The 23,059-nt window shown below is 41.8% G+C and overlaps 1 protein-coding gene across 1 annotated transcript in view; it reads right to left on the bottom strand.

Annotated features, from left to right (window-relative positions):
- Nucleotides 1-16,533, bottom strand: part of acsl6 (acyl-CoA synthetase long chain family member 6) — a 41,810-nt gene extending 25,277 nt beyond the window's left edge. The window contains 8 exon segments of the mRNA XM_029627093.2: nucleotides 2,077-2,174; nucleotides 2,177-2,254; nucleotides 3,050-3,149; nucleotides 3,375-3,476; nucleotides 4,081-4,145; nucleotides 4,954-5,071; nucleotides 5,698-5,918; nucleotides 16,110-16,533. Coding sequence (XP_029482953.2) covers nucleotides 2,077-2,174; nucleotides 2,177-2,254; nucleotides 3,050-3,149; nucleotides 3,375-3,476; nucleotides 4,081-4,145; nucleotides 4,954-5,071; nucleotides 5,698-5,918; nucleotides 16,110-16,155 — 828 coding nt within the window. The 5' untranslated portion in view covers nucleotides 16,156-16,533.
- Between the last annotated feature and the right edge of the window lie 6,526 nt (nucleotides 16,534-23,059).

The following is a 23,059-nucleotide window of genomic DNA, read 5'->3' as shown; positions in this document are numbered from 1 at the left end:
CATCAGTCTATTCTTGTTCAGAGAAATGAGGGCTATTCCATGTGAGAAATTGCCAAGACACTGAAGATCTCGTACAACGCTGTGTACTACTCCCTTCACAGAACAGCGCAAACTGGCCCTGACCAGAATAGAAAGAGGAGTGGGAGGCCCCGGTGCACAACTGAGCAAGAGAACAAGTACATTAGAGTGTCTAGAGAAACAGACGCCTCACAAATCCTCAACTGGCAGCTTCATTAAATAGTACCTGCAAAACACCAGTCTCAACATCAACAGTGAAGAGGCGACTCCGGGATGCTGGCCTTCAAGGTGGGGTTCCTCTGTCCAGTGTCTGTGTTCTTTTACCCATCTTAATCTTTTCTTTTTATTGGCCAGTCTGAGATATGGCTTTTTCTTTGCAACTCTGCCTAGAAGGCCAGAATCCCAGAGTCGCCTCTTCACTGTTAGGTGTAGGCAGGGTTATAATTAAATAAGTAAACTGGGCTATGACTAAATAGTTAATCAAGGTGATTTTTCCACAAATAGACTTTCTCTTAAAATGTATTGCAGTGACATTATTTATTTATTTTGGGATATGAAATCCAAGTATGTCCACTTCACCGTCTGAACATTTTATTGGTACACAGTAATATAAAAGTTGTTGTTGTTTTTTAGATCCAATATGTAATATACTGAATGCACTTATCATCATTCGGTTTTAATCCAGAGAGATTAGAAGAAATATCTAGATCCTCTATGAGGCTGTGCAGGGATCCAAATTGTGGATTTAAAAGAAAACATGAATCGTCATCGTACAATGACACATTTGTTTTTAAGCCCTGGATTTCTAGCCCCTAGATATTATTGCTGGATCTGATTTTAATAGCTAACATTTCGATGGCCATAATAAATAGATACGCCAAAAGTGGACAACCTTGTTTCACTCCTCTTGACAATGTAAAACTTTCTGAGAAAGTACTTTCTCATAACTTTAACCCATTGTACGAAATTAAATTCCAATTGTACTTTATCAAAGGGATTTTCAAAGTCATCTATGAATACCAGGCCTGGTTTCCCAGATTTTTCATAGTGTTCCTTTGTTTTCTGTACTTGTCTAATATTATCTCCAATTTAATGTCCATGTAAAAAAAACTGTCTGAATAGGATGAATAATATCTGACAATACCTTTGTAATTCTACACGTTATGCATTTTGCTAGGCTTTGAAGTGTAAGGTCTCTCTAGTTTTTTAGGTGGACTGGATCTTTATATTTACCACCTGGGTCCTGTTTCAGTAATAGTGAAATCAGATCTTCTTGCTGAGTGGTTAAAACACGGACCTATAACGGACCTTTGAGTACATCGAAAAATATAGCCAGTTCCTGTAAAAACTAATGTAACTCCCAAATTGAGTTTTGCATTGGGGAAAAAAAACAATCTGTGTTCTAACCACATATAGGCACTACTAATTGCTATTTTGCTTCTCAATGATCATGCAAGTACCGCATGAGTAGGCTACCTAGCTGTTCCACCTCTGGGCAGCCGAACGTTCTAGGCAGCCCGAGCATGTGTATCCAGACCGGGAAACAGAGTCTGATAATGGGCGACCTTGTTTTGCATCGCCTGGCACCCGGTGAGGTATTATTCCTCACATCGTTTGTCAACTACTACTTTCGGCTGCCTACTATTTGCAAGGATAATCTTCATAATTATGCTGTCATATCGTAGCGAGTTGTTGCTTTAGTGTACAAGATCAAGTTTCCCCCTTCATGTCAAGGAGGCGGAAGCAGCAGCGGAGTAGTGGGAACACTGAGCAGAAGCCAAGTAGGCAGCAGAGTGGGTAGCAGCTAGGTAAAGAAAAAAATACTGCACCTGCGCAGAAATCTGTATCAATAGCCACAAAATCCGGAACTGTAGCCACTCCGTAAAGTATATTACCTGGGCTGAGTCACCTCTCCCTCCCCACCTGAGGTCCCTCCCTCCCTCCCATCTCCATCTGCCCCTACTCTCCCCACTCCCTCCCTCCTCTCTCCCTCCTCTCTCCCTAACCTCTTACACCACTCCTCCACCCCCCCTGCCCCCTTACACTCTCCCTATGTACCTCAACGTCTTGCATGGACTGGACGATGACCCCGCAGCCTTCCCCCTGCTCCAGCAGTGCAGGGTCAAAGGGGTCCATGAGGATGATCCTCTTCAGCCCGGGGTTTCCTGCCTCTCCACGTTACCCAGCAGCACCTGGGCCTTCTCAGGCTTGTCGCAGATCACTGTGATGATGTCGGCTGAAAGACAGCACACGAGATCCGCACGCCTTTTGTAAGAACTAGAACACACATACATGATCCAATCAGCTAGTAAACACACAGCTAACTAACTACTGCTCTACAAACAGATTCCCCTTCCACGGCCTTGGAGCAGAGACAAATCCTGTTGGGGCACTGGGCCAAAACCAACGCACTATGTCACTGAGGGGCAATTGGAAATGATGAATAACATGATGAAAGTGAGTTAATGTTATCTGTCTGATTAGTGTGAAAATAAAGGATGGAAAGCCCTGAGGTCATGGGAAAGAAGGAGAGTGTAACGACATATCTCAAGACCTGTTCCCTCCCAAACCCACTGTGCTGAGCTCATTACCTCCAGCATAAGGTGAAGGTGAGCCCTTGCCTGATTCCTGTGAGTGAGTATGCGGAGTTAAAGGGATTGTGTAACTTCAACACGACAAAACACAATTCTCTGGTCAAGGTAAAACTGTTATTCAGGAAGGGAAGGCTGAGTGTCTCAGTTTTTGATATTTTCAGACACATCTATAGGTAGTATGTGTTTCATGACATCGCCAACGCAACTTGATCAAGAAAATAATTAAAAGAACTGGGCCATGAAACCAAAAGGAACATTCTAAAATCTATTGCTTTGGGCAAATAGAGTAGACAGCAGTACACTTACAGTAAGTTTCAGTCCCAAATGGCTCCCTATTCACTATGTAGTGCACTACTTTTGACCAGGGCCCATAGGTGAACAGTGTAAGGAATAGGGTGCCACTTGGGACACAAACCTCAGAAAGCTGCTAGTCTTACCAGTGTTAATGATGTACCGTATGGCATCAGGCCCTAGTGTGTCATACAGAGGCACCACCACCATAGAGTAGGTGTAGCAGGCCAGCTCCGAAATGATCCACTGCAAGTACAGACAGACAGGTCAAAAGGAGGTCAGTGTCGCCATAAAGAGAATAAAAAAGCCTCTACGTGAGCAGTCGGGGCTGTTAGACTGTACATCACATCAAAACATTTGTGAATCAGTTTCGTCCCAAATGGCACCCTATTCCCTATATAGTGCATTATGTGGAGAATAGGGTGCCATTTGAGATGCACACACAGTGTCTCGCATTGATGATGACCTCACCTCTGGCCTGTTCTGTGCAAACACTCCGATGAACTGATCTGGGCTTGGCGTGCAGCCCTGGCTCAGCAGCCCCGACCCCAAGTGCTCCGCCCGGGTCGTGACCTGGAAGTGAAAAATAAATAGCAGCTGAGCATGTTGGGAAACGAGAAATATGAAAGAGAAACATACTATCCTCTGCTCAACTCTCATGATGTCATAGATTCAAATTTGGAGCAGAATCATTCCAGCTGCAGCATTCCAATAAGCCTCCTAAATAAATCGCTTTCAGTAACATTGAGGAGAAAATACTATTAAAGAATTCCATATACAGAATGCTGAAAATGAGTTCCTCACTTTTGATTGTGTTTGGAAGCCAAAATCCCTTCAAATGTGTGCGTAAGAAAGGCCAGTATTTCAATAGTTGTGCAGAAAGCTTTAGTATAAATCAACTTCAAATTCAACTCTGTGTTACTACGGAGGTTTGAGTAGTAGCAGACGTCTCTCCTTGAGGTAGGGGAGACTGTAAACTGAACCTGTGGATCTGTCGAGAAGCCATGTGCTACGCCTCCAAATGCAATTACAAACCACAAGGAGTGAGTTACACACAGAGCTATAGGTTACACTAGCCCTATGAAGGAATAGACCACACACAGCCTGTATGCAAAGCAGAGAGATGCTCTTGTGCTTCAGTGTTCTGTACCAAAGGTAGTTCAACTGTGTGCTTTACCTCTTTATAGGACAGCCACTTGTAAGGCTGGTTGGGTAGCCGGGAGCCTAAACAAGGTCCATCACCTAGAAACAATACAACAACAGGAGGAGTCAGGGAAAAAACGAAAACACAGAAACCCCCAAACGATCACATGAAAACACAGAAGTTCTTGACTGACACCTATGACCACGCATGTACAGTACATTTTGATTCCGCTATCTTTATTTTGTTCTCTTCGGCAATCTCTTCACTGTGTACTAACAATAACATGACAGTTGGTCCTCAGCATTGGTTTTCAGTCAGTCAGTCATTCAGCCCATTCAGAACCAGATATAGAGAGATACTATCTACTTTATATACGGTCCAGTCTGTCTGCAGTTTAACTTTAGGCCTCACACACTCATTCCCAAGCGCTCGGTCGACATGATAACCTAGATGGCACTTTTTCACTCACACAGACAGACCACACAGGCAGGGCACCATCACTTTGTCGGACCACAATGTCTATGTGTGGGTGTATTACTCAGACCACAGCGCATGTGTGTGTGCATGTACCGTATGTGACATTCATGCAGACACTGTGGTCTGAGTAAGTGCAAGTGTGTGTGCATGTGTGCACACATGCGTCTGTCTGTCTGCGACTGTGTCTGCACATGTAAGAGTATGTGTGTTTGTGTGTGTGTGTGTGTGTGTGTGCGTGTGTGTGTGTGTGTGTGTGTGTGTGTGTGTGTGTGCACGTGTGTGTGTGTGTGTGTGTGTGTGTGTGTGTGTGTGTGTGTGTGTGTGTGTGTGTGTGTGTGTGTGTGTGTGTGTGTGTGTGTGTGCATGTGTGCATGTGTGTGTGTGCATGTGTGCATGTGTGTGTGTGTGTGTGTGCATGTGTGTACACACCGGCTATGTGGAGGCCTCTCTGGAACACCTCGTACATGGTCTTGGCATCCTCATGGTAGTGTGTCAGCAGCTTATTGGGGCTGTCCCCCAGCATGGACCTGCGAACCCCATCTTCATGCTAGAGACCGACAGGGGGAGATAGACACAATGAGGCTAGGGAACACACACACGCACACAGACACACACCAAAGTAAAAACATGACTATTTCTGAATGAGGTCCAAATATACAGTAGGGTCGATAACCAACATGTTCTCTTACTTACGTGAGGATGTGATGATGTGTGTATGAGGGTAAATGGAGTAGGTGTAACAGTGGTATTGTGTTAACCCTCAGGTAAACCTCTGTGTGGTTTTATGTCTTAGTCAGCCCCCTTTGTTGTGTGCTGCCCTGGTGCCCAGAGCCTATATTCACAAATTGTCTCAGAGTGCTGGTCTAGGATCAGGTACATCCTGTATTATTCCTTATGATCTAAAAGGCTAAACTGATCCTAGATCAGCACACCTTCTCTGAGACACTTTGTGAATACGGGCAGAGGTGGAGTATCGCATCCAGAGGAGGCTGGTTTGAGGAGCTATATGAGGACCGGCTCATTGTAACGGCTGTAATGGAATATATGGAATGGTACGAAACACATCAAACGCTTGGAAAGAACGTTTGACCTCATTCCAGCCATTACAATGAGCCAGTCATCCTATAGCTCCTCCCACCAGCCTCCTCTGATCGCATCGTATCTCTGGCTTACCAGCACTTCCTCAGACTGGTGCCGGAGGTTGCAGGGAGGAGAGATGGCGCGTGGCCGTGTGGCCAGCCAGTAGGCCAGCACAGCAGTCAGAGCACCGATTCCCACCAGCGTGGAGGTGGGCAGGGAGCGGAAGAACTGGGTTAACTCATCCAGCTCAGGCAGCGGTAGACTGCTCATTAGCTCCTGGGCCTGCATCCTCTCCATCAGGGTGGAACTCAGCTCTGGGGTGGGAGAGGAGGAGGGTGGAGGGGGGAGAGTAAGTGAAAAGGAGAGGCAGAGAGAGTCGTCCAGGTCCCGAGGCAGCAAAGCATCCCCAAACCATCACACTACCACCACCATGCTTGACCTTTGGTATACGGTTCTTACTGTGGAATGCAGTGTTCGGTTTTTGCCAGGCATTATGGGACTCATCTGTCCATAGAACATTCTTCCAAGAGTCTTGATGATCACTCAGGTGCTTCCAGGTGCTTTTTTGGCAAACTTGAGAACTTTTTGGACGAGATTGGTCCCATTATGTGTGGCGAAAACAAAACACTGTATTCCACAGTAAGAACCTCATACCAACAGTCAAGCATGGTGGTGGTAGTGTGATGGTTTGGGGATGCTTTGCTGCCTCAGGACCTGGACAACTTGCCTTAATAGAAGGAACCATAAATTCTGCTCTGTATCAGAAAAGTCTACAGGAGAATGTCAGGCCATCCGTCTGTGAGCTGTCGCTGAAGTGTAGCTGGGTCATGCAGCAAGACAATGACCCAAAACACACAATCAAGTCTACATGAAAATGGTTAAAAAGCAATACATTTGAAGTTTTGGATTAGATCTAGACCTAATCCCAATTGAGATGTTGTGGTAGGACTTGAAATATGCAGTTCATGCTTGAAACCCCACAAATGTTGCTGAGTTAATGCAGTTCTGCGTGCAAGACTGGGCCAACATTCCTCCACAGTAATGTGAGACGGATCAACAATACCAGGAAGCATTTGGTTGCCGTCATTGCAGCTAAAGGTTATTGAGTGTAAGGAGGCAATTACTTTTTCACACAGGGAAAGTGGGTGTCATTAGTTAATAAAATAAATAAAATAAGTACACCTTTTTTTAAATTATTTGTAAACTCAGATTCCCTTTATCTAATATTAGGTTTTGGTTGAAGATCTGATAACATTCAGAATCAAAACTATGCAAAAATAGAGAAAATCAGAAAGGGGGCAAATACTTTTTCACTGCACTTTATATGACGTATTTATCGTATAGTGCAGCACTAGAAGTCAACTACTTTTCTCCTTCCCCCCTTCTGACATCCAGGTGGCGACACGCATCTCTGCATACCAGGCAGGTATATCAGCCTGGAAGTCAGCCCAGCTTGGATGAGCAGCAAGAGGAACTGCCCCTCCCTAACTTCAGGCTATGCTTAAAGCATGGTCAACTTTTTTGCTGACTTTGCTGAAAGGTACCTTGTTGAAGAAAAATGTACTTACTATGACTTAGGCGTGTTTTTGTCCCACCTAGCTATCTTAAGATATACATTACTGAATAACACTGAATAATATACATCATTCTGTATGGTTGGTTTGTAGACGGAAATGCTGAATTTGTGTTTCTTCCCTAATGGTATGAGTCACACAGAACCACAAGCCCAGCCAATCACTATCACTTCCTCCTCGTTCTTGGTTCACTATGCAGCAGAGAGAGACATCAGAAATGACGGTTACAGCAGCCACCATGTGAATCAACCATCTACCAGAACAGAACAGGCCGCACTTCCTCTTCTGTCACTACAAAACTGACACATTCACACGCGTAGACTCTATATATCCTGTGAGTGTGTTTAACTACATCCCTATGGTTCACTGCCATCTCTATTGAAAGGCTACAGTAAGGTTACAATGATGAGTCATGTGCAACATTATGGTAATACTATTATTGCTCATAGTGGTATGTGGTACATGGTGCTTTTTACGGCAATTTATTTGACAGACATTGCAATTCTATACCATCCTGACCTTCCTTGTTTCAGTTGCTGTGTTAGTATTAGGCTGGAACTCATTCGCTGTCCGATATCTATCTCTGGTGGGGGGTTTTCAGCCTTGATGAGGGTGAATTATACTGCCAGGCAGTTGTGGAAAAAGTACCCAATTGTCATACTTGTGTAAAATTCTAAAAGTATTTGGTTCTAAATGTACTGAAGTATCAAAAATAAATGTAATTGCTCAAATATACTTAAGAATCAAAAGTATAAATCATTTCAAATTCCTTATAGTAAGCAAAGCAGACGACACCATTTTCTTGTTTTTTAAAATTTACGCCTCGACAGGGCCACGCACCAACTCTCAGACATCATTTACAAACGATGCATTTGTGTTTCGTGAGTCCGTCAGATCAGAGGCAGTAGGGATGACCACATGTTCTCGTGATAAGTGGACCATTTTCCTGTCCTGCTAAGCATTCAAAATGTAACAAGTACTTTTGGGTGTCAAGGAAAATGTAGGGAGTCAAAAGTTGTTTATTTTATTTAGGAATGTAGTGGAGTAAAAGTAAAAGTTGTCAATAATATAAATAGTAAAGTAAAATACAGATACTCCCCAAAATATTTAAGCAGTACTTTAAAATATTCCAACTTAACCCCAAATATTTCAACTTAACCCTTTATGCCACTGCTGCCAGGTAGATCTAAGAGCAGAGGTACACCTGCCATTATACACACATACTAAGCATGAAAAACCACAGACGAACAGGAAAGGCCAGAATAAATCACAAGAATATGGATTGCCTACAATGTAAAGTGTTTACAAAAACTTGAGAGAGACTTTATAGGCCTAGTAGTGTAATGAGAGAAACATTCTGATCTAACCCTTTGTCCTATAGTAACCTGCCCCTATGCTAGGCTAGCAGAGGATCACTCACACACAGCTCAGAGCCAGCTATCTTTAGCCTGGGAAGAGTACTACTGGGCAGAGGACAGTGGAAGAGCTGCTCAGGCAACCACCACTTCCCAATCCACCACATCGTCATCATCAACAATAATTACCTTGATCAGATGGACCAATCACATAAGTCGTCTAACACAGCCTAATTTGGGTCATTAGGGACACAGTGAGCTCATGATATTTCTGGTTGGAGGGGTACACAGACAGAAAGATATACACTGAGTATACCAAACATTAGGAACACCAGTGGTGTAGAGTACTTAAGCCAAAATACTTTAAAGTACTACTTAGGTAGTTTTTTGAGGGGTATATGTACTTTACTTAATAATTTATACTTTTGACAACATTTACTTTTACCACTACATTCCTAAAGAAAATAATGTACTTTTTACTCCATACGTTTTCCCTGAAACCCAAAAGCACTTGTTACATTTAGAATGCTTAGCAGGACAGGAACATGGTCAAATTCATGCACATATCAAGAGAACACCTGGTCATCCCTACTGCCTCTGATCTGGCAGACTCACTAAACACAAATGCATCATTTGTAAAAGATGTCTGAGTGTGTGCCCCTGGCTATACGTACATTTTCTAAACAAGAAAATGGTGCCATCTGCTTTGCCTAACAAGGAATTTGAAATGATGTATACTTTTACTTTTGATACTGAAGTATATTTTTGAAATTACATTTACTTTGAATTCTTAAGCATATTTAGAACCAAAAACTGTCAGACTTTTACTCAAGTAGCATTTTACTGGGTGACTCACTTTTACTTGAGTCATTTTCTATTAAGGTATCTACTGTATACTTTTACTCAAGTATGACAACTGGGAACTTTTTCCAGCTCTGATTTTCCTAGATGTACTGTTTCTTTCCATATGTAGGCCTACTGTGTCTGTTCTGAATCCTTGGATACTGTACATGTAACCTACCGGTAGCGTAAGGGTTGGGAACGGAAGCTATTGGCTGACCACACTAACCTCAGAGGCCTGAGTCCCGCCCCCTCTCCCCATCTGCAGAGCGTCACCAGCAATTAGGCTATTCTGCCATGAGATTATGGCCTATTAGTACAGAGACGGATGCACAGAAGTAACCCCCACCCCCACCCCCCTACCCCCCGGCTCTGACGTTTCTATTTAAAGTCACCTCGCTCTCTCTTCTCTCTCAGTCTCTGTCTGTCTGTCTGTCTGTCTGTCTGTCTGTCTGTCTGTCTGTCTGTCTGTCTGTCTGTCTGTCTGTCTGTCTGTCTGTCTGTCTGTCTGTCTGTCTGTCTGTCTGTCTGTCTGACAGTCTGTCTCTCTCTCTCTCTCTCTCTCTCTCTCTCTCTCCTTTCTCCCTCTCTCCCTCTCTCTAGCTGTGCGACCATCCAGTCATTTTATCTCAACCGTGTCACCTCCGCAAACCCACAGTCACATTAAGCCCATGTTCTATGCGTGCTGCGCACATCCACGCACTCCGTGTGAGTGCAATGGCAGAGTTCTAGGCTAACGACACATGGATAATCTCGTTGATTAAGACAAAGGCAAGTGTGGAGGGTGCTTTAAAAGGGGTTAGGGTTCAACATCAATGCTCAGGAAAGCAGCTGCATTAATAAGGAAGCAAGGCACACTAGACTCTGGTAGTGAAGACTAGCAAGGCAGCGCCTGTCAGTCTGTCTGTCTGGGCACCCGGGCAGATCTTACTTTGCCCTCTGCAAACCTTTGATTACCTCCCACCCTTGGGAGATTATGCTCAGCAAGGGAAGCGAGGGGGGAAAAGGAGAAGCGCATTTGGCCTAGTTTGTGCCTGGCTGGCCACCGTATCACACCACCTTCAGCAGACGTTCCAGCTATTCTATCTCGCTCCCCCTCCCCTCCCTTTCTCTCTCCTCCGCCCTCCCTAAAGCCAGCAAATTATAAATATTGTATGTACCATACACACACACATGGAGACCTCAGCACAAAAACAACAACACACATGCAAGTTTAAAAGCTAACATTTGAATTGTTTTTCAATTGAACTTTTATTTAACTAGGCAGTCAGTTAAGAACAAATTCTTACTTACAATGACGGCCTACCCCGGCTAAACCCTCCACTAAACCGGATGACGCTGGGCCAATTGTGCGCCGCGCTAGGGGACTCATGGCCGGTTGTGATACAGCCCAGGATCGAACTCGGGTCTGTAGTGACGCCTCTAGCACTGCGATGCAGTGCCTTAGACCGCTGTACCACTCAGGATACCAAAACAGACACGTACGTACAGTGCAGACTCAATTAAACACATTAATATACAAACATACAGGATTGAGTCATACAGTGAGCAGATCAATGAGTCATTTTAAAAGAGATGGGGGATGTCAGGCAATGGGGTTTTAGTTAATGGTCCAATGCAGTAGTTTTTATCTAAAGATCTAATTGTTTCTTGGTAACAATTAAGTACCTTTACTCTAATTTTCTTTTTCAATTAAAATGGTCAAAAAGAAACAACAATAGCTTCTTAGCAGAGTCATTTCGCAAGCAAGAATTTAGCTATGACTGTCTTTGAGTGGTCGGAGCGGGGGAAAACTAGCTGTTATTGGCAGAGAGGTTTGGAACTCTCTTTCTTATTGGTCTATTAACTAATTGACCGCCTAGTGATGTCACCCAGGCAGGCTAAAACTCCATCCCACCAAAACAGGCTGAAAATTCAGGCCGTCTTTTCAAACAGCTCTTCACCATTTTCACAATTTCATGGTATTATTCCAACTTCATAGTGTTGAAATATACATAATACACAAGAAAATCGCGTTTTTTGAGTGCCTTTAAGACTGATCTAAAGATACCTAGTAAAGCATGCGGTGCATCAGGAGAGGACGTAACCCTTGTTCAGCACTTTCCATTTTGCCAATACAGTCCAATAACCGACATTAAAGCAATGGGAATGCTTGGGATGCTGGAAGATCCACACCATCCACCCTTACTCTTCATAACACTCACAACTGTCTAAGTGAGGCAACATCCATTAATATGATTAATGCGATGGATCATATGAGATTCCAGCATGTAAATATCATAGAATTTCCTCTCTTTAAACTTGGAATGCACTTACATACTGTAAACATGAACCTGTAAATTAACACCTCACATATGTACAGTAGCATAGCCTACTGTACGGGGGCCAAAATCTAGCTGATAGGGTAATGGCCAAAGGTTTTATGCTTGATATTATCCCCACTCTTCTCATGCAATGTTTCTAAATGACAGGGACAACACTAAACTACCACTGGTATAGTATAACTTTCACTAAATAGGCTATAGCCTAGCTAGGTTCCATGACGACATTAAAAAGTCATTCAATTGTAGGCTGATTTACAAATGTAGTCTACAATGTTCAGAAAAATACTGCATGTTTTTGCCAAACTTTTCAACTGAGAAGCACTCATATATACTTTCTCAGTCTGTAACTCTGTCATGGGTGGAGCATGTGACCCACATCCTCTGAATTATTAAGAGGGGGAAAATAATAGGTTTACCTGTTAGTCCATGAGCCAGGGGGGGTTGGTCGGTCTCACTAGGGGTGACGATGTCTCATCTCTCATTCATCCCTCCATCCCATTCATTTCTCCCATAGGAATTTGACCCAAATCACGAAACATTTCAGTATACAACAAGTTATTGCTCACTTATACCCTTTAATCATATATATTTGGAAAGATAGCTATCCATCAGACACATTTCTCTTAATGTTCAGGTCAACAGAACTTTGACCATCGGCCTCTTAGGGTACATATCAGAATGACCTGTATAAATTGCTTTAAAAAGGAAACCTGTAAATATTTGAAACTTTGTTTGACACGTGGTTCTGAAAGGTCATGAAATGACCTTTCAAATGATGTATAACATAACCAACGTTGGAAGCATCAGCTGCTAGAAGATCGCCATCAACATTAGACATCAACATCAACATTATTGTACCATCAACATTAGAATGTTGGAAACTTAGACTTAATGTAATGGGGCAGCTATGTTTTTGGATTCTAACTTTGGTGATAGAGGCACCAAATCACACACACACACACACACACACACACACACACACACACACACACACACACACACACACACACACACACACACACACACACACACACACACACACACACACACACACACACAGCTAGAACAGGGTTTTAAAAATCTCACAGAACTCAACCCCACAGAAGCATTTTTCCAATATGGCTGCCAAACAACTCAATTGGCTCTAATTGGACAATTTCGCATGGCCATGTCTGTATGAAATATAATTGTAGTATTCCCAATTATATCTTAAAGGCCCAGTGCAGTCCAAAATGGGATTTTCCTGTGTTTTATATATATTTCCATACTATGAGATTGGAATAATATTGTGAAAATGTTATTTTATTGTAAGAGCTGTTCGAAAAGACCGCCTGAAATTTCAGCCTGTTTTGTTGGGATGGAGTTTTGGCCTTCCATTGTGACATCACCATGCGATACATTTGTTAATAGACCAACAAGAAAGAGAGTTCCAAACCTCTCTGCCAATAACAGCTCATGTTCAGTTTCCCCTCTCCACTCAGACCACTCCCAGACAGTCATAGCAAAGTTTCTGCTTGAGAAATTGCCCTTTGCTAAGAAGCAAAATGTTTTCTTTTTGACCGTTTTAATCTAAAACAATCACCTTAAGGTACTTAAATGTCACCAAGAAATGATTTGATATGGTGATTAAAAAGGCTACATTTGACCTTTAAAGTGTTCATAGTGATGTAGAATACACACCCAAATGAGCCATGTGTGTCAGATCTATAATGAAGTGAAACTATTCACAGAATTGCGTTACGAATGTGCCCAAAAGCTGTCCCAATCGCTCATTTCTGAAGGTGTTATGATCAAGAATTGCAATATTTCATCTTCGAGCATGTGAAATGGATATATACGTGTGAATAGTCATGGAAGTCAGCGGATTAAAATGATATAAATGTTATCGTATTAACTATTTTCATAAAACTGAGGACGCATTCATTACAATGAAATATTCTACAGGAACGCCAATGAGTTTTCGCTTGACGATGAAACAGCAAACCATTCCACAGAGTTCATCTAAATGAAGATGTATTCTTACTATAGAGCCATAGCAGATTGATCTGTTACTAGAATACTAAAAGTAATATAATTGGCCTGAAAAGGCCCAAAATGTGATTTTACGACAATATAATGGAATGTCAGGGGCAGGTTTATAGTCCTCATAATGAAAACCGCTACAAGGATAACATTGTATATTGTTTTTATCAGTCACATCAATGACTATTCACATGTAGATATCCATTTTACATGTTTGAAAGTGACATATTGCAATTACTGATCATAACATCTTCCAAAATCAGCGATTTGGACAGCTTGTGTTAACACAATTATATCTGGCACACCTGGCTCATTTGGATGTGTATTTTACATTACTATGAACATTTTAAGATATTTTGGGGCATACTACAATTATATTTAATTCGGTATGGTCATGCAAAATTGTCCAATAAGATCCCATTGAGTTGTTTGGTGGCCATATTGGGAAAAAAGTTTATGAAGGGTTAGTGTGTGTGTGTGTGTGTGTGTGTGTGTGTGTGTGTGTGTGTGTGTGTGTGTGTGTGTGTGTGTGTGTGTGTGTGTGTGTGTGTTTGGTGCCTCTATCACCCAATTACATGGAATTCTATGGCCAAGCTTCCAACATTCTCATTTCAATGGCACAATATGGGCTATTTAAACAACAGTTGTATCTGGTGCTTTTTATAATTTGAAAGGTAATTTCATGATCTTTCAGAACCACTTGCCAAACAAAGTTTCAAATGTGTCAGGGTTTCCTTTGTAAAGCCATTTGTACAGGTCATTCTGAAATGTACCCTAGAGGTCAAAGGTCAGAGTTCTGTTGACCTGAACATTCCCTGAAAATGTGTCTGATGGATAGCTGTGAATCTAAGCTTTCCGATGATATATTTATTAAAGGGTATAACTGAGCAATAACTTGTTGTATATTGACATTGTTTGTCAATAGGGTAAAATCCCTATGGGGAAAATTAATAGGATGGAGGGATGAAAGAAAGAGTGATAACACGGAGAAAACTGCTATTGCACATTTTCCAACTCATAGACCTTCAAAAAAAGTTACTATGAGACATCGTCGCCCTAAGTGAGCACAATAGACCAAATCCGGGGGGTTTGGCTCATGGAGTATGTTTAGTAGCCTACCTCAGATGTTAAAACAATGCATTACGCATGACGATTACTTTTGACAGCGCACAATGGCTGTAAAGCAAATTTTGACAACACAACAGTTTAACGGGCCCTAGGCTACTGTATCTTTTGCAGTCGAGATTACTATAGATCAAACATGCTGATATGTGGAATATGTGCCTAATGTTGATTAATATAAAACGTTTTTTAAATTTTCCCATTTTCCCCCACACCCCTGACTGGCGGAATAAAATAGTGTTTTACAGAGCCTTACCCAAGAAACTGCTAATACGCTCGAGCTGGCTGCAGTGATTCAGGACCCCTCATCCCTGGACAGCTCCTACCAATCAGACATGCCCTCTTCAGCGCGTGAAATCGCACGTCACACTACCCACTATGGCGTGGGTAGATTCTGAAGATATCCATCGGCAACCACTATGCCACGTTGCTATATAGGCAATTGTTTAGCAAAATGTATATTTTTGTTGATCTAGCTAGCTACGTGTTATCCGGCTGTCTGAGAATAGCCTACATTTACGCTGATGCATGTTAGCAGCTGTCACTGAGCCATTGGCAAGCGATATACAGTTGCTAAATGGTTGAGAGATTAGCTTTTTCATTTACGTGTTTCCGGTTTAGGCATATACCCAACAGTATCTTGCACGACCTTAATAACCTGCAGACACGAATTTCTCACACTGAAGCCGGTCATGTGGAATAATTTAGCATACAAATACCGGAAATGTAAATAACTCGCTGAAACACAAAATATATATATATTATATATATGTACATATACATATATATGTTCAGAAAAAAACTGTATCGACCCAGTTGTCCTATACACATTGGTTATTGCATTATGTTGCGCTATGCGCTTTCCGAAGCTATGCCATATGCCTGTAATTACAAGGCCCGTTTAGAATAAAATCGTTATTCCGTGAAAATGTCTCAACAACTGGTTATTATTATAAGTTACATCAAATAGGTTATGCTATAATTGTGCACTAACTGTCAGGCCGTCAGATACCCACATACAGATAACCTTTCCCAGCTCATTCCGTGTAGGCCGGACGCGAATAAATGTATCCTGAAAATGTATCATCCAGGCCGCTCTATAGGCTATTCTAAATATGGAAGCGGCACCTGTAAAAAAAAAACGCATCCTATTCTATATGAATTCTAAATCAATAACATGTCTCACAATTTCAGAGGCTGCGCCCATACAATACATGGCACTTGCTATTCTATGGTAAGCACAACGAATGAAAATATATGAAACTCACCTAATATTATCCAGACAGACCCAGAGACCAGAACGAAGGAAAGCATGTCTTTCTCATTGAGTTTGCGGTCGCAGCACACAGCCCGGTGCAAGAGGCTAAAACTGCAGCATCGACTGCAGTAACTCGCCGACAATCTGGGAGATTATAACAATCACGGAGTAATAGCCTACTAGTCTATTTACTGCTAGCCAGTCAATTCAGATTGAAACGTCCAACCGGTTACAACCTAGACTATACCTATTTGCATTGGAGTACATACATAGCTATAGGTGCGCACGAGAAAAAAAAATGCATCCTCAAATATGAACGAATATAGCCTACCATCCCTCCTGGACTATGTATTTTATTTCACCTCTAGGTAGACTATAGGCTTCCCTGCGCTTCCCTGCGCAGCGGCATACCGACTGAAATGAAAGCGTTTCACCGACGTCGCAAGTGAGATGCGCGGAGAGCAAGGTTACGCAGAGATAACTGTACTGGGTGACGTGCACTATTAGGATACAGCGATATTATACTGTCTCGATTTATTTTTCTTTTGTTTTTGATTCTATACAGACAAATACATTTAAATTACCAACATGCATAACAGCATAGATGCTGGGTGTAAATGAGTTAACAGATCAAACGTATGTTGGATAATGGTACAGGATTAGGTTAGATTTGTGGATTCGTACACGCATTTAAATAACGTTGATAATGCATGATGTTCGATCATAGTTCTATGTAGTCTCTGTCCTGTCATATAATAGCTCTATATGCCGGCATTTTATTATCAGGGAATGCACAGTTGAAGTCGGAAGTTTACATACACCTTAGCCAAATACATTTAAACTCAGTTTTTCCACAATTCCCGACATTCAATCATCCAAGTAAAAATTCCCTTTCTTAGATCAGTTAGGATCACCACTTTATTTTAAGAATGTGAAATGTCAGAATAGTAGTAGAGAGAATGATTTATTTCAGCTTTAATTTCTTTCATCACATTCCCAGTGGGCCAGAAGTTTACATACACTAATTAGTATTTGGTAGCATTGCCTTTAAATTGTCTAACTTGGGTCAAAAGTTTTGGGTAGCCTTCCACAAGCTTCCCACAATAAGTTGGGTGAATTTTGGCCCAATCCTCCTGAAAGAGCTGGTTTAACTGAGTCAGGTTTGTTGGCCTCATTGCTCGCACACACTTTTTCAGTTCTGTCCACAAATGTTCTATGGAATTGAGGTCAGGGCTTTGTGATGGCCACTCCAATACCTTGACTTTGTTGTCCTTAAGCCATTTTGCCACAACATTGTCCATTTTGTCATTGTCCATTTGGAAGACCCATTAGCGACCAAGCTTTAACTTCCTGACTAATGTCTTGAGATGTTGCTTCAATATATCCAGATAATTTTCCTACCTCATGATGCCATCTGTTTTGTGAAGTGCACCAGTCCCTCCTGCAGCAAAGCACTCCCACAACATGATGCTGCCACCCCGATGCTTCATGGTTGGGATGGTGTTCTTCGGCTTGCAAGCATCCCCCTTTTTCCTCCAAACATAACGATGGTCATTATGGCCAAACAGTTTTATTTTTGTTTCACCAGACCAGAGGACATTTCTCCAAAAAGTACAATCTTTGTACCCATGTGTAGTTGCAAACCATAGTCTGGCTTTTTTATGACGGTTTCGGAGCAGTGGCTTCTTCCTTGCTGAGTGGCCTTTCAGGTTATGTCGATATAGGACTCGTTTTACTGTGGATATAGATACTTTTGTACCTGTTTCCTCCAGCATCTTCACAAGGTCCTTTGCTGTTGTTCTGGGATTGATTTGCACTTTCACACCAAAGTACGTTCATCTCTAGGAGACAGAATGCGTCTCAATCCTGAGCGGTATGACGGCTGCATGGTCCCATGGTGTTTATACTTGCATACTATTGTTTGTACAGATGAATGTGGTACCTTCAGGCGTTTGGAAATTGCTCACAAGGATGAACCAGACTTGTGTCTACAATTTTTTCTGAGGTTTTGGCTGATTTCTTTTGATTTTCCCATGATGTCAAGCAAAGAGGCACTGAGTTTGAAGGTAGGCATTGAAATACATCCACAGGTACACCTCCAATTGACTCAAATAATGTCAATTAGCCTATCAGAAACTTCTAAAGCCTTTTCTGGAATTTTCCAAGCTGTTTAAAGGCACACAGTCAATTTACTGTATGTAAACTTCTGACCCACTGGACTTGTGATACAGTGAATTATAAGTGAAATAATCTGTCTGCAAACAACTGTTGGAAAAAGTACTTGTGTCATTCATAAAGTAGATGTCCTAACCGACTTGCCAAAACTATAGTTTGTTAACAAGAAATGTGTGGAGTGGTTGAAAAATGAGTTTTAATGACTCTAACCTAAGTGTATGGAAACTTCCAACTTCAACTGTATATCGTAAACCTACAGTATATAGGCTATGCGAGTTACAGTGGATTCTAGAGTTGGTTTTAGTACATTTCAGTGGATCTCAATGGGGAATGTTTGTGTCCTGCTGATTCAAATTTTCCCAAGAGGGAGATGGGTTGGAGATACACTCCTCACGTGACATGACACATCACCTTGAAAATGGCTCCCTCCTAAGCAAGCATTCCTGCTGCTGCAACCATAATATTTGCATGATCATTTAAAAGGACATACAGAGATCATTTTATATTTCTGGTTTGTCATACATACAGTATATCATATTGCACCTTAAATGTCAAGCCTACTGTAGCATATTTTATGCAACTGTTAATCTGGAGTCTGGACACATCTTGATTAGCCCTAGCCTACATATGTCCCCTTTGTATTTTTTTCTGAAACATTTTGAGCAGCCTAAAACACTTCGTGGAGGCAGTCTCCCGAGGGAGCCAGGGAGGGGAGGAGTGCATGACAAATTAGGCCTAATTGTGTTATTGTGATGCCTGCATCACGTGACTGACCTTATCAAGTGGGTCATTGTCAGGACCTCCCATCTGTCACTTCCTGTCCTGCCACCAGTCACATCTTCCTCCTCCTGCTGCAGAAAAGACAAACATGGCCACATTAAACATGTTAAACAGAGGCAGGCAGTCAGGGGCGTATTCATTACGTCGATTCTGTTGCAAAACGTTTCTTAAAGTGAAGCAAACGTAACTAAACGGGGAGGGATCTACCTGAATTTGTCCAATAAAAACTATTGTTTCGCAACTGTTTGGCTAATGATTACACCCCAGATCACACAGGTGGATACTGCTTGCATCCCAAATGGCACCCTATTCCCTTTATAGTGCACTACTCTCCATATGGCTGGTATACAGTAATGCACTATATAGGGAATTTGGGATGCACCCACAGACTGAGGAGAGAAATTCAGGGAGGTCATGCAAGAGTTGTTGCAAGAGAAAAAAAACCTACTGATGGACAATAGGGATTTCATTGAATGATTGCAATGCCCCTTGCATAGATGTTAGGGTGCACAACACAGACATGTAATTAAGTGATAACAGAGTGAAAGGGATATTTCCTTCAAAAGATGACTTGTGTCTTGTACTACAAAGACAGCATGCCCCCCCCCCCCCCCCCCCCGAAGCTTGTTCTGTCCATGTGATTTCAAAGCTCCACACATAAAACATCTTCCCATACACCATTCCTCTTCCTCCTCCCCTATCTCCCATGTCCATAAAGAATGTCAGGTTATCTATTGCATCTTCAGGCCTGCCTATCTCACCGCTCAACATGTATATGGAGAGGGATGTGGCCATGGTGGAAGGGGGAGAGTTGAGGGAGAGAGAGAGAGAGGAAAAGGAGGAAGTGGAGAACTGTTGCAGAGCAGCTGTTAAAGGGGGGCAGGGCCGCCACCATGAATTATCAGCAGTGGCTTTGATTTGATCCAAAGTCACAGAGCTGTCAAAGCAGATTTGTATTTATTTAACCTTTATTTTGATCAGGGAGTCATACTGAGACCAAGGTCTCTTTTACAGATGAGCCCTGAATGACATAAATGACAGAAAATACACACATCAAAATATAAAAACAAAATGCAAGTAGAAAGAACAAAATGGTCATAAAAAACAAACACATTCATCAGTAAAAGGTCCTTGTTCAGCCTTCTGAATTGCCCTAGAGGCACCAACATATCAAATGTTGTTCCACAAATAAGATGCAAGACTTACCTTACTTCGTGGAGACCAAAAACATTTCCAGAGTTAACCATCCTTGAGACCGGGTGTGGTCTAAAGTTTAGTAAAGATGCTAGGTACAGTGGGACTTTGTGTAAAAGGACTTAATAAATGAAAACATTAGCACTGTATCAACCTACGTGACATCAGAGAGGGACAACCCACTTTCTGACAGAGAATGAAACCTCCTGCCCAATGTATGACCATATTAGAGATACATATTTCCCCCAGATCACACAGATCCACAAAGAATTCGAAAACAAATCCAATTTTGAAAAACTCCCATATCTACTGGGTGAAATTCCACAGTGTGCCATCACAGCAGCAAGATTTGTGACCTGTTGCCACGAGAAAAGGGCAACCAGTGAAGAACAAACACCATTGTAAATACAACCCATATTTATGCTTATTTATTTTATCTTGTGTCCTTTAACTATTTGTACATTGTATATATATATATATATATATAATATGACATTTGTAATGTCTTTACTGTTTTGAAACTTCTGTATGTGTAATGTTTACTGTTCATTTTTGTTGTTTTTCACCTTATATATTCACTTTGTATGTTGTCTACCTCACTTGCTTTGGCAATGTTAACACATGTTTCCCATGCCAATAAAGCCCTTGAATTGAATTGAATTGAATTGAATGCAGTGACGATACAAGAATGGTCTCCTGCAATAAAGCGCAGTGCGCAGTGATAAACTACATCTAACGGCTTTAATGAAGTGGCAGCTGCATTCATATCGATGATGTCGCCACAGTCTAGGACCAATAGGAATGCCAACTGAATAATCTGTCCGTAAGCTGTTCTTGTCTATTAATGTTCTGTATTATGTCATGTTCCATGTTCTGTGTGGACCCCAGGAAGAGTAGATGCTGCTTGGGGATCCTAATAAAACACCAAATCTGCTTTCTACTATTTAACGAGAGGCAGGACCTATTTCTATAGGACAAGCACATTTTTATTCTCACCTTTACTAACTCATCAATATGCTTTTTTAAAATACAGCTTTTCATCTATCCAGATACCCAGATATTTGTAAGCAGGGACATGATCAATATGGACACCAGCCAAAGTACATACGTTTTAAATCATCAGAGTTATTTTTATGCACTGTAGTGAACAGCATATACTTAGTTGTACCTGCATTCAATACTAATTTCAGGCCAATACAGTTTTTCTGTTATGCTATGAAGGCAGACTGTAGTTCAGATAGAGCCTGGTCAACCGGCGGGATAATTGTCAGGCTTGCTCCCGCTTCCCCTCTCTCGTGCTCGAGGACGCCAGGCTGTTCATCATTACACACACCTGTCACCATCATTACACGGATAAGCACTCATTGGACTCACCTGGACTTCTTCACTTTGTTTGACCTTCCCCTATATATCTGTCTGTTCCTCAGGTGGTTCCCCGTGTCAGCATTATTGTTATCATATAATTTTGTTCCCCCCGTCTAGACTCTGTTGTTTACATTTACATTTAAGTCATTTAGCAGACGCTCTTATCCAGAGCGACTTACAAATTGGTGCATTCACCTTATGACATCCAGTGGAACAGTAGTGCATCTAAATCTTTTAAGGGGGGGGGGGGGGATTACTTTATCCTATCCTAGGTATTCCTTAAAGAGGTGGGGTTTCAGGTGTCTCCGGAAGGTGGTGATTGACTCCGCTGTCCTGGCGTCGTGAGGGAGTTTGTTCCACCATTGGGGGGCCAGAGCAGCGAACAGTTTTGACTGGGCTGAGCGGGAACTGTACTTCCAACAGTACCATCAGCATACAAGTGCAGGTTACAGTTTTTTTTACAGACAAGTCGATATTGTTGATGTAAACAGTAAAAAGTACAGGACCCAGAATCGACCTCTGCGGGACACCTTTCATAATATCCAGGAAACCTGATTTAACACCATCAGCAGATACACATTGAGTTATATCTGTCAAGTAATTTTTAAATCAGTTACAGCCCGGTCTCAGCCAAATGAGGAAAGCCTCTGAATTAGAGGTGCGTGATCAACAGTATTGAAAGTCAAGGACAGGATCATGAAAGGGTATGCCTTTTATCTATACAGTTAATCACATAATGTATAACTAGGGATGCAGCAGACATAGTGCCTGGTCTAAAATCTGACTGATGTACATTTAGAATACATTTCAAAGATAAGAAAGATCTTAGCTGAGAATTGATTAAGGATTGTAATATTTTAGCCAGATGAGAAAGTTTAGAAATATAATGATAATTATTTAGGTCAGAAGAGTCATCACCTTTGTGAAGGGAGAGTACATGGGCAGATTTCCAAACCTTAGGGATAGTACCAGATATAATCGTCAGGTTAAAAATATGGGTTAATGATTCAGCAATCAGGGGGGCAGAGAGCTGCAGCAAAAATGGATCAAGCATATCAGTCCCAGTGGATTTTTTTTTACATCAATCTTAAGCAAGGCATCTTGTACAATACAGACGTCAATTATTGAAATTAAATGTAAATAGAAGTTGACGTTGAGTCAGCTCGAGGCTGGCAGAGGAAATATTAGTCGATTGACTGACCAGGGTCAATTAAACTACAGTTTCTCTCAAATAAAAAGCCTCCCGGGATAAAATGATGATTAAAATGATCACTTACTGCATTATTTTAAGTTATGATGCCAGAGTCAGACAGAACTTGCTTAGGCAGAGAAGAAGAGGAATTTGCACACTTCAGTGCATTTTCTGTTTTTCAAAATTTAGAAGGATCACCAGCAGAGTCATCACTTGGCTACATAGCTGATGCATGCTAGACTGTCCATTAATCA

Source organism: Oncorhynchus nerka, linkage group LG22 (genome assembly GCF_034236695.1).
Source record: "Oncorhynchus nerka isolate Pitt River linkage group LG22, Oner_Uvic_2.0, whole genome shotgun sequence".
NCBI classification, from domain to species: Eukaryota; Metazoa; Chordata; class Actinopteri; order Salmoniformes; family Salmonidae; genus Oncorhynchus; species Oncorhynchus nerka.
This window is presented reverse-complemented; position numbering and strand designations above follow the sequence as displayed.